Source organism: Dipodomys ordii, unplaced genomic scaffold (genome assembly GCF_000151885.1).
Source record: "Dipodomys ordii isolate 6190 unplaced genomic scaffold, Dord_2.0 Scaffold22, whole genome shotgun sequence".
Lineage (NCBI taxonomy): Eukaryota > Metazoa > Chordata > Mammalia > Rodentia > Heteromyidae > Dipodomys > Dipodomys ordii.
Genome location: NW_012267238.1, coordinates 6,121,601 through 6,133,816, shown reverse-complemented (window position 1 = coordinate 6,133,816; position 12,216 = coordinate 6,121,601). Strand labels below are relative to the sequence as shown.

Sequence of the window (12,216 nt, the reverse complement as noted above, 5' to 3'; positions counted from 1 at the left end):
TTGGTCAGTGTTAATGATTGAACCCAGAATCTTATGCACACCAGGCAAGTATTCTACCACTAGCTATCTCCCTAGCTCTCACATTTTCCTGAGCCACTGTCTGTACCCAGTGGGCCCAGAATGTTAATGTTAACTGAAGAATTGAGAAGGCTTAGAAAACTTAATCCCAGAGCACCCTTAATGAAGGCCCCCTTTTAAAAGTTCTTTAGACAGCCAAGCACCAGTGGCTCACGCCTGTAATCCTAGCTACTCAGGAGGCTGAGACCTGAGGATCACAGTTCAAAGGCAGCCCAAGCAGGAAAGTCCATGAGACTCTTATCTCCAATAAGAAATAGTGCTGTGGCTCAAGTGGTAGAGCGCTAGCCTTGATCTGAAGAGCTGAGGGACAGCGCCTAGGCCCAGAGTTCAAGCCCCACAACTGACAAAAAAAAAAAGTTCACTAGACAATATTGGGTCCGGTGGCTTCCTATAATCTGCAATGGAGCTTCATCCATTCCTAGACAGATAATATTTCACTAAAAGCTTTTTCTTTCTCCTTATAGATACTTTGGCTGCCAGTTTATGATAGAGAATATGTAAAACAGGTGGCTCCTGGTTTTCAGCAAGTGGGCCGTTTTCTGTCCGTTGAAAAACTTGCAGAAGAAAATATCAAGATGATAAATGTTGACTACAAGAAGTTATTCTACAATGGGTTGAGGTAGGAGTTTGAGCAGGAGTTTGAACATGTATCACTTCACCTTTACAAAGGATACACTCCACCTAGGCTGCTTCACTTCTCCTCTGTTTAGGGTTTCATTGTGTTTTATCTTCTCTGAAACCTCCACTTTCTCCTCCCTGCCCCCTGACATGTTTTTCTGCCCATAAACTTTTTATGAAGTATAGAATGCACCCCTGGGAGGCCCACTTTAACTCCTTTGTGTACCAATCACATTTTGTGTGTGTGTATGTGCATCTGTGCATGCATGCATATGCACACACTAGAAACGGGGCTAGAACTCACAACCTGGATGCTTTTTCACTCAAGCCTGGTATTCTACCATTTAAGCCACATCTCATCTTCCATGTTTTTGCTGGTTAAATTGAAATAAGAATCTCACAGACTTTATTGTCTAGAATCATCTGATCTCAGCCTGCTGAGTAACTAGGAAAACAGGCATGAACCACCAGCACCTGCAGGGCTTAACATACTTTTTCATATGCTTGGCATTTCTGTTTGTATATAAGATGGGCATAGAAGTAGCACTGTGGCTCAAAGGGATAAAGAGCTAGCCTTGAGAGAAAAAGTTAATGGATAGCACCCAGGCCCTGAGTTCAAGCCCCATGACGACAAAAAAAAAATGAACATTAAAAAAAATAAAAACTTTTGATGAAAGAAATTCTCTTAAAAAAGAAAATGCTTTATTTCCTCTTGCCATTCCCACATGGATTGCAGTATATCATAAATATTTGTGCTCCTGATAGGCATATTTCTTATAGAAAGAATTAAGACCATGTGTTAGGAAACTGAGTCATGAGTTTTAGGAAAGATCAAGCAGCTGAAAGGAGAGAAAGATGGCAGAGACCTCAGCAGACCAGAACATGCTTTAGTCATGGCTGCAGATGGGCTCCGTGTAATACCAAGCAGGGTCAGAGAGCAAAGAGCAGGAGTGTAGGGAGTGTTAGGTTTTGATACATCCTAGGGTGAGACTCTTCTTTGGAATTTCTTTGTCCTGTCCTGTTGGGGATTTATTGTCCAACCTGTCCCGCTTGGCAAGTTTTATGGTGGGAGTATCCTTCTGATGACAGCAGTCCTGCACCTTCAGATAGGGTCAGGGGTAAAGTTTTCCTGAGAACCAGGAGGGGTCCCCAGGGGAAGGAAAGTGGTCCATGGGCCATGGGAGCAGCGTGGAGTTAGAAGAACAAAGCAGACTCCCATCACCATGAACAATTATTTTTTGAAACTTAATAGCCAAGCAATGAGAAGCAACTAAATTATTAACCTCTACATTTATAAATATACAATTTGAGATAGATTTTCAGAATTAAAAGCACGTTCTAAGTCATGGGGCTCGAATTCTGGGCCTGGGCTCTGTCCCTCAGATCTTCAGCTCAAGGCTAGCACTCTACCACTTGAGCCACAGCGCCACTTCCAAAATAGATATTTTATCTATTTCCCAATGAGAACACTTCAGGTCTTTTTTTTTTTTTTTAGCATGTTTCTATTTCCTTTTACTTAAAATTGAAACACCTCTTAAGATTATTTCTCTCTCTTAATGCTAACTTAGGTTGATCTAATAGGCTAAGTTAAAAAAATAAGTAGAATAAATGGGTTCCATTTATTAAATACTATGCTTGTTAAACTGCAAGTTGTGTTTTAAACCCTGGTTTATACTATGACTTTGGGCATATCTATTCTTGATTGCTGTTGTTGTTGTTTTGTTTTGTATTTCGGACAGTCTCACTGTAGTTTCACTGAGCCTGTATATATATAATTTATAATTCTCCTGCTTCAGTCTCTTGAATACTAGGATTACAGGCATATACCACCACACTTTGTTTTAACGTTAGTAAAATTTTTGATGGTCAGTTCCTCCTCTGTAAGTGGATATATCAATGGTACCCACTGGAATAATCAAAGAGTGTCAGTCATGATGTAGACAGTAAAATGCTGGGCAAATATATGACAGAAAGTGTTAGCTTCCCCTTCTATCATCATCCTATGTTGTGGAGTGGATTTATTACTTCTCTTTTCAGAGTGGAAGTCATTTACCAAAGTTAGTTACAACTGGTGAGTGGTGGGCCTGGGATTTAAGTACAGGTCTAACTGACTAAAGTCCAGATTTTTTCACCACTACACTTTTATTCCTTGGCCATTCAGTTTCAACTGCCATAAGATTTTCTGAGACCTGTTATAAAAGCAAGCAGGTTGGTTTAGCTCAGCAAATATTTACTTAGTCAAAAGGTGTACAGTGTTCCATGCTTGTTTCATGTGAAAGATCCACAGAAGTAAGATACCCTTCTTCTCCCCAAGGAAGGCATTATATATCAGTTTTTTTGGGGGGAGGGTCCAGTAGTGGGGCCTGAACTCTGGGCTTGGGCGCTGTCCCTCAGCTCTTCAGCTCAAGGCTAGCACTCTACCACTTGAGCCACAGCGCCACTTCCGGCTTTTTTCTTTTTGCTTATGTGATGCTGAGGAATCAAACCCAGGGCCTCATGCATGCAAGGCAAGCACTGTACCACTGAGCCACCTTCCCAGTCCAATATATATCAGTTTTTTTAATGGGCTTTTTCCATATACTGTACTATAAAATCAAGTACGATAAGTACATGAGCAGGATTTTGTTCAAAATGATTTTCTTTGAGGAGCTCTAAATTTTAAGAAAGTAATCAGTTAAACATTTGTGAAATGCTTATGACCAGAACATTTGTGGTCCAGGATCACAGACACAAGATATTGTGAATGTGTCATTTTCACCAAGAACTCTTTACATGCCTTATTTTAGTTAAGACTATTTGAACATAGAGATATACTCTCTTTTAGATTTTGATGTTAGAAATGCTTTCATGTTTTGTTAGACAGGGTTTCATTAGATAGCCCAAACTGACCTCAAACTTGCCATTCTCCTGTGTCTGCTTCTTGATGCTGGGATTGTAGCTATTTTAGTGTTAGGGGAAAAAAAATTAAGCACAATTGTACACATTTATGGGATACAATATGATGTTTTGATATGCATATAGAATATGGAATACTTAAATTAGTAACTGTTACTTCACTTACAATTTTTTGTGAGACTTGCAATTTACTCCCTTATCTCTTTTGAATTTGAAGTATATTATTATGGTCATAGTTGTCCTGTTGTTCAGCAAATCTCAAAAACATATTCCTCCTATCTAATTGAAACTAGGTGACCTTAATATCTCTCCCTTTTCTTACCCCAGCCTCTAAAAATCAGCATCCTATAAACTGCTATGAATTTTTTTTGTACCTGTCCTGAGCCTTGAACTCTAAGCTTTTTTGCTCAAGTGTAAAGTGCTCTACCACTTAGGCCACAGATCTACTTCTGGCTTTTTGGTGATTAAATTTAGGTAAGTCTCATGGATTTTCCTGAGTAGCTAGGCATGAGCCTGTGACTTTTAAAGATTCCAAAATTAAGAGTACACAGTATTTGTCTTTTTTGGCTTATTTTATATAGGCTCGTCCATATTGTTGCAAATGACTGACCTTCCTTCTTTTTAAAGACAGAACAGTGTTTGTTCCATATACATATGGTATATACATACAATATACATATACATGGTATATACATACATTTCACACATATGCATTTATATGCAAAACATTCTATCTTTTCTTAATCTACTCATTATTGGTGGACACTTGAATTGATTCCATAGCTTGGCTATGCTGCAGTAAATGTGGAAATGCAGATAGCCCTTGGACATAGCAATTTCATTTCCTTCAGATATATAGCCAGAAGTGAAAGTGACACATCATATGGCAATCCTCCTTTTTAGGTTTGGAGTGTTTTGGGGGGGAACCTCCACCCTGTTTTCTATAATGGTTATACTAATCCACATTCCTATCAACAGTGTACAGAGACAGGAAGATCACAAGTCACAGCCCAAGCAAAGATAGTGAGATCCTCCTAAAAAACAGAATACAAACTGAAGGTTTGGGGCATGGGTCAAGAGGTAGTCTAGCATGTCTGAGGTTCAAGGGGCCTGAACTCTGAGCCTGGGCGCTGGCCCTCAGCTCTTCAGCTCAAAGCTAGCTCTCTACCACTTGAGCCACAGCGCCACTTCTGGGTCTTTCTGCTTATGTGGTACTGAGGAATGAAACCCAGGGCCTCATGCATGCAAGGCACGTACTGTACCACTGAGCCACCTTCCCAGACCCAAGGTTCAATTTTTTTAATTGAGAATAACTCCCTTCAAATTCTTCCAAGTTGTTTCATTTATCAATAGTTGTCCCTTTTTGTTGCTAAGTATATCATATCTATGATGTGGATATATACTAATAGTTGTTTAATCATTCACCAACTTAAGGGAATCTAATTGTTTCCATTTATGAGATATAATAGATAAAGCCATTATGAGCATTTGTTTTAATGAGAAAATAAGGTTTTCTTCCTCTAGGATAAATGTCCAAAAGAACATTTGCTATAATACTTTCATTACATGTATTTAGTTTTATAAGAGGCTGACATGTTTTCAGAGAAGCTATAGCATTTTACATTTCTGTCAGCAATATACAAGGATCTAGAGTTTCTTCATCTTTGCCAATATCTAGCATTGCCCTGTGTTTTATTTTAGTTTTTCTGAAAGGCATATAATGACATAATTATCAGTAGTTTTTTAAATTCTCTAATGGTTAATGATATTAAACATCTTATGTACTGGTTTGCTCATGGTATATACCTTTCATTGAAATGTGTTGTTGAATTTTGTGAATTCTTTTTTTTTTTTTTTGTCGGTTGTGGGGCTTGAACTCTGGGCTTGGGCGCTGTCCCTCAGCTCTTCAGCTCAAGGTGAGCGCTCTACTGTTTGAGCCACAGCGCCACTTCCAGTTTTCTAATGGTTTATTGGAGATAAGAGTCTCACGGAGTTTCCTGCCCAGGCTGGCTTTGAACTGTGATCCTCAGATCTCAGCCTCCTGAGTAGCTAGGATTACAGGCGTGAGCTACCAGCACCCAGCAGTGAATTCTTTATATATTCTCTATACTAGTCAATTTCTTCTTGTCTGCAACTTATCTATAGCATCTTCTTACTTAATAGTTTTCTCCTTGATCATGCTTTTAAAAAGTTTAAATCTAAAAATTTGTTTAGTCCTAGATCTCAATTTTTTTCTAAAATTTTTGTTTTTAAACTATGCATTCAAGTCTGTGATCAGTTTTGAGTTCATTTTCATATATAGTGTGAGTTTAGGTTGCGATTTCGATCAAGATTCTTAATTTTGGGGGGAGGTACTATGGCTCTCCAGTTTTCAGTACCATATACTGAAAAAAAGAACCTATTCTCTCAGATTCATTTTACACCTCTGTCAAGCATTACTTGGGCATATGTGTGTAGGGTATTTCTGGGGTCCTCTTCTGTTCCATTGGTTTATGTTTCTATCCCTCTGATGTTACACTGTCTTGATTTCCATATTTCTACAGTAAACTACAATATCAAGTAGAGTAAATGACTTCTTTTCACTTTATTCTTTGACAAGATTTAATTTTTCAGCGACTGTACTTTCCATATATAGTTTATAGATTTTGCTGACCTAACTCTATAGAAAACCTTGCTGGTGCTTTCATAGATCTTTCACTAAGCTCCCAGATCAACATGGGGACAATCTTTGCTGCATTGAGTTTTCAGTCTATGAACACATATTCTCCATTTATTTAAGTCTTCTTTGGTTACTTCTGTCAGTATTTTGTCATTTTAAGTTTATAAGCCTATACTTGGCTTCCTGAAATTCATATTAGCAACATCTTAGGGAGATTGCATTGTGATACTTCCACACACGTACTTTCTCCTCTCAATACCCTCCATTGTTCTCATAAATTTATGCCTAAGCATTTATTTTCTTTGAAGTAATTGTTGGCTGTATTGTTTTTCATTTCAGTTTCTATATATTCCTTCTTAATATGTAGAAAGACGGTTGGTTATTTGAGTTTGGGATTTAAAGTAGGTAGCCAATGTAGGCTTGCCCTTTCAGCAAGTCTCAGCTGCTCTGGCATCTGGTTGTGTCACAGTCCCCTTCACCAGCTGGTCTGTGCCAGGGTGAACAAATATCTTGGTCTCCCTGGGCCTTCAGGAAAAGAGGGGATGTTCTTTCCATCACCCAGGGTTCCCAGGAAGAGAAGAGGATGTCACTCCCATTGGGTCACTTTTTCCCTGCCTGCCTAATCTTCGCCCTTTGCTTCTCCCTTAATAAGATCTGCAGCCTCCAGTAATTGAGGCAAGCCATTCATAGACATGGCTGCTCTCCTTGTAGATATTTAGAGTCATACTGGTTCTAAATGCTCTGTGGATTCTGTTTCTGTTCCAGAGAATATAAAGCAGCTAATATTAACATCAACTTATACATCATCAATGAGCCATGGCTTTTCTCACTGGCGTGGTGCTCCAAGATCAACTCAGTGACCACAGACAACATTCCACTCCTGAGTCAGATGAGTTACCCCTACTTCTTCATGGTAAGCTGCTTGTCTAGATCCTTCTTCCCCACCGGGTACAATGATGGTCAGTGCCCTACAGTGTTATATTTCCTTCTGTGCAGTCTCCTGGGGAGCTCCTTACAAGAAGGGTCACCTGCGAGTACTGGAGAGGTGATATTTCTATGGTTCTATCTAGATCCTCTCGTGGTTTTCATTCTTTGAGTCCTTGCAATGTGCTTCACATACAGTAGTTATGTATGTGTGTAAGTATGAACTGGCCATAATTATTGCAATCCCCAGGAGGAAACCAAAGTTCAAAGATGGCCCTGGCAACCTGGTTTCATGCTGTGAGATTCAAAATGGAGTCTAATCCCAGAGTTTTGTTATTTCAGCCACAACTCCTTAGAACTAATGGCAGCAGTAGACAGCGAGCATCATGGGCTCTGGGTAGAAGATCAGGCATATATGACTCTTTGGTAAAAACTATCTCCTGAACAAAATGCTCTTGGAGAGGTGAACAAGTGTCTGTCTGCCTAGCCTGGTTTCCTTTTCTAACCCTTCTGTTCTTCACTACCAAAGACCTGGAGGCCTGAACACCTAGCACCTGGCACCTGGCTTATAGTCCTACCCTAATTCTACCATCTACTGCCTGTGGAGAGAGTTTGGGCCACCCAGGTACTGCAACAAAGTCTGGGTTTATCTGGCTAGACAGCAGATTGACTGGGACAAACTTTCATATAACAGAAAGAGTTTTTTAAATTGGTTTTCAAGATAGAATCTCACCTGTGTTTCCCGAGTTGGCTTCAAATTCCTTGGCTCAAATGATCCTCCTACCTTAGCCTCCCAAGAAGCTATGACTAAAGGCATATGCTACTGCGGTCAGCTAAAAAAACAGTTTAACTTTGTTCCTTTGAAAGCTTTAGGCAGAAAAGCCTTCTTGGGGCAGGGTCTTACATGACCATTTCTATACCTCCACCTTCATTGATTTTTTGTTTCTTTTCTTTCCTCCCTTTTTTTTCTGTGCTGGTCTGGTGGGATTAAATTCAGAGCCCTACACTCTCCCTTAGCTTTTTTTTTTTTTTTGCCGGTCATGGGGCCTGAACTCTGGGCCTGGGTGCTGTCCCTCAGCTCTTCAGTTCAAGGCTAGCGCTCTACCACTGGAGCCACAGCACCACTTCCGGCTTTTTCTGTTTATGTGGTGCTGAGGAATCGAACCCAGGGCCTCATGCTTGCAAGGCAAGCACTCTACCGCTGAGCTATCTTCCCAGCCCCTCCCTTAGCTTTTTCACTCACCCCTCTACTTCCAGCATTTTGCTGGTTAATTGGAGACAAGAGTCTTAGAGATTTTCTGTCTGGGCTGGCTTTGAACCTGGATTCTTAGATCTCCGCCTCCTGAATAGCTAGAATTACAGGCATGAGCCACTAGTTCCCAGCTGGTCCTGTTTCTGACCTGTTCAGGGTCTAGACTAGGAGACAGGACAGCATCGAGGGCATGGTATCATAGGCCAGTACTGTATTAGGACTCTAATGAAGATGAGGACTTGCCGGCCATTCTTTCCCTGGTGACTTTCTAGAAGTACAATGAAGGGAACCTTGGGTGGCAGTTCCCTCAGCACAGCTGAACAGTGTTAGGCCCCCCCATCTTCTCCCATTTCCCCCTCCCTGACACCCCAACCCCCAACTTGTAAAGATCATTTCCAACAATGTGTCTAGTGAGTATCACTGTTATAGTGGTTCACTGTCTGTCCCACCATTTCTATGGTTCCTCTTCCCTTCCCCAGATCAATGTATATACAAGACAGAAATAAAAAAAAACAGTGACATCAGAGAATAAACCAACGGAACAAAAAATATAAAGAAGTAACTAGTATATGTCTGAGACAAGCAGAAAAGGTCAGATAAGTCGATGTTAGGGGAAATGAACCCCAAGATAAGGACTCAAATGTTTTTTCTTTCATGTGATTGTTTCTAACATATTTATAAGATGATTTCTTTGTTGCTTTGTATGTCCCTCCCCCACGGTATAACCCCTGCTCTCACTGTATTTGATGTTGCTATAATTTGTGGAGGGGAAGGGAAAAAAACAGATCGTTTAAATAGGAATACAGGTGGACCCATTGCAAGTCATTATGTTGAAAAACGAACTTTACAACTTCGGCGGTGGCGGGGAGGGAAAGGAGCGGGGGGAGGATGGGAAGGGATGGGAAAGGGAAACAAAGGAGGAGGCAACAATGCTTGATAAGAAATGTACTCATTATCTTGCCCATGTAATTGTAACTCCTCTGTACAGTATTTTCACAAGAAAAATTAAAAAATTAAAAAAAAATTAAAAAAGAAGTAACTGCAAACAGTACACACAAAAGCAAACCAAAAAATCCCTCGTTTCCATTTCCTGGAGATCATTTTGATAAGTATCTTTTTATGTAGTTATATATATATTGCTATTGAGCTATTGTGAACTCCTGCTAAGAATATCCTAGACATATTCTAGTTATTATGAATGAGGGAAACAATGCATCCTGTTTTTTTGGGTCTGGCTTGCCTCATTTAATATAATTTTTTCCAAGTCTTTCCATTTCCTTACAAATGGGGCAATGCCATTCTTTCTGATGGAAGCATAGAATTCCATCAGGTATATATACCTGTATAATTTAGAAAGCAGTACACCCTCTGAATTCGTATCTCCCTGAATTAGTAATGGCTCAAAGTTGTCCATTTGGGAAGTGTGTTTTTACTTAAATGATGCTGAAGCATTTTTCCCCTGAACTGATAATAAATTAATGTGACTCAAATCTCAAAAAAGTAGAAAAAAGGCTGGGAATATAGCTTAGTGGTAGAGTGATTGCCCACCATGCATGAAGCCCTGGCACTATGGCTCAAGTGGTAGAGCACTAATCTTAAGCAAAAGAAGCTCAAGACATAGGCTCTGAATTCAAGCCCTAGAACTGGCATTAAAAAGAGAGAAAAAAAGAGGTATTTTTTCATCCTTTCTCCTCAAGCTTGTGTTTATCTCTTTCAGTGAGATGTTTCTTATAGCAAGAAATTTAAATAATAGGATCTTATTTTTCTGAAGTTGCCATTCTATGTCTTTTGACTGGAGAATTAATAAGCCTGTTTACCGTATTTCCTATTATTTTGTTGTTTTTTTGTTATTCTCCTTTCCTCTTCTTGCTTTGCTAATCTACTCTTACAGTAAATGCATTATTTCCTTTATTTTTCCATTTTGGTTTTTCTTCCATGAAGATTCCCTTAAGTATTATCTACAGTACTAGTTTAGAAGGAGTGAATCCCTTTAGCTTTGTTTATCCTGGAAGGTTTTATTTCTCCATTAGTTATGGAGGATGGCTTCTCTAAGTACAGTATCCAAATTAGCAATTGTCTTCAGACTTGAATTATGTCTTTCCATACCCTCCTTGCATTTAAGTGTATCAATAAATTTGCTGTTATTCTAATGAGCTTACTATTTTAACTTGACTCCTCTCTTTTTTAATTCTATATAGCATTATTTTTTGGGGGGGGGAATCCGGTCATGGGGCCTGAACTCTGGGACTGGGCGCTGTCCCTCAGCTCTTCAGCTAGCACTCTACCACTTGAGCCACAGCGCCACTTCTGGCTTTTTTTTTTCCTGCTTATGTGGTGCTGAGGAATTGAACCCAGGGCCTCATGCATGCAAGGCAAGTGCTCTACCACTGAGCCACCTTCCCAGCCCCACCTATATAGTATTTTTATTATAATGTGTCTAGAGTTGTTTCTTCTCTGACTATGCCTATTTGGAGGTCTATGTCTCCATCATACAGATTACTGTCTCTTTCTTAATGCCTGAGTACCTTGTTTTTCAATATATTTGTTTTAATTTCTCTGCTTTGTCTTCAATCTCTGATACTGTTTTCAACTTCATCCATTCTATTAGGCTTTTGGTTTAGTCTTTTATTTGGGCAGTTGAACTCTTAATTTTAAGGAGTTTAGTTTTATTTTTTTACAAGGTTTCCATCTTTTTATTGAATTTCTCATATCCTACACCTTCATTTGTTTGTTCATTCATTCAGCTGTTTGTGTTTTCTTGTTATTATCAGTTCGATTTCTCTTATTTTTGTTTGAATCCTCTTAGAATTCCTCATTTTAAAAATACCTGTTTCTCAGGGCTGGGAAGGTGGCTCAGTGGTAGAGTGTTTGCCTTGTATGCATGAGGCCCTGGGTTCGATTCCTCAGCATCATATAAGAAAAAAGAAAAAGCCAGAAGTGGCACTGTGGCTCAAGTGGTAGAGCCCTAGCCTTGAGCTGCAGAGCTGAGGGACAGTGCCCAGCCGAGAGTTCAGGCCCCACGACTGGACCCTCCCCCCCAAAAATAAAAATACCTGTTTCTCTATTATATTTATGTTTTTTACTATTGTTTTATTGAGCTCATTGGGATTTCTTCATTTTCACTTTCACTTAAATCCTTTATTGTGGTATTATTGGTTTTTTTGTTGGTGGTGGTGGTTGTGGTGATAAGGACTGAATTCAGGGCCTGAATACTGTCCCTGAGTACTTTTGCTTAAGGCTAAGGCTCTATCACGTTGAGCCACAGTGTCACTTTCAGTTTTTGAGTGGTTAATTGAAGATAAGAGTCCCCTTGTTTTTTTGGCCTGGGCTGGCGTTGAACCATGATTATCAGATCTCAGCCTCATGAGTAGCTAGGATTATAGGTGAGAGCCACCTATATACCAGCGCCTGGCTGGTGTATTTATGTATTTGGTTACATAGGTAAAAAAAGGAGTGGCAGGTAAGTTTTATGGAGAGGAAAATGGATAGTAGAGTGAGATAAGTAAAAAAGAAATTAATGACTTTTTGTTTTTGTTTAGGGAATGGGAAGTTGAAGTGAGGGGAAGTTAGTACACTCACATGCATAGATTTTTTTTTTTTAAGACAACACCAATGACCAAGAAGGAGAAAAGAACTTGGGTGCCAGTTGACTATACCTATAATCCTAGTTACTCAGGAGGTTGAGATCCAAGGATCACAGTTCAAAACTGCATTGACTGAGCAGGAAAGTCTGTGAGGCTTTTATCTCCAATTAACCATCAAAAGGCCAGAATGGAACTGTGGATCAAGT

At 39.6% G+C, this 12,216-nt stretch overlaps 1 protein-coding gene across 1 annotated transcript in view; it reads left to right on the top strand.

Annotated features, from left to right (window-relative positions):
- The window catches only part of Gdpd4 (glycerophosphodiester phosphodiesterase domain containing 4), an 87,295-nt gene that overhangs the window by 65,969 nt on the left and 9,110 nt on the right, over nucleotides 1-12,216 (top strand). Inside the window, exons 12-13 of the mRNA XM_013013971.1 lie at nucleotides 543-697; nucleotides 7,016-7,163. Of these exons, the coding sequence (XP_012869425.1) occupies nucleotides 543-697; nucleotides 7,016-7,163 (303 nt within the window). The remainder of the gene's footprint in view (nucleotides 1-542; nucleotides 698-7,015; nucleotides 7,164-12,216) is intronic.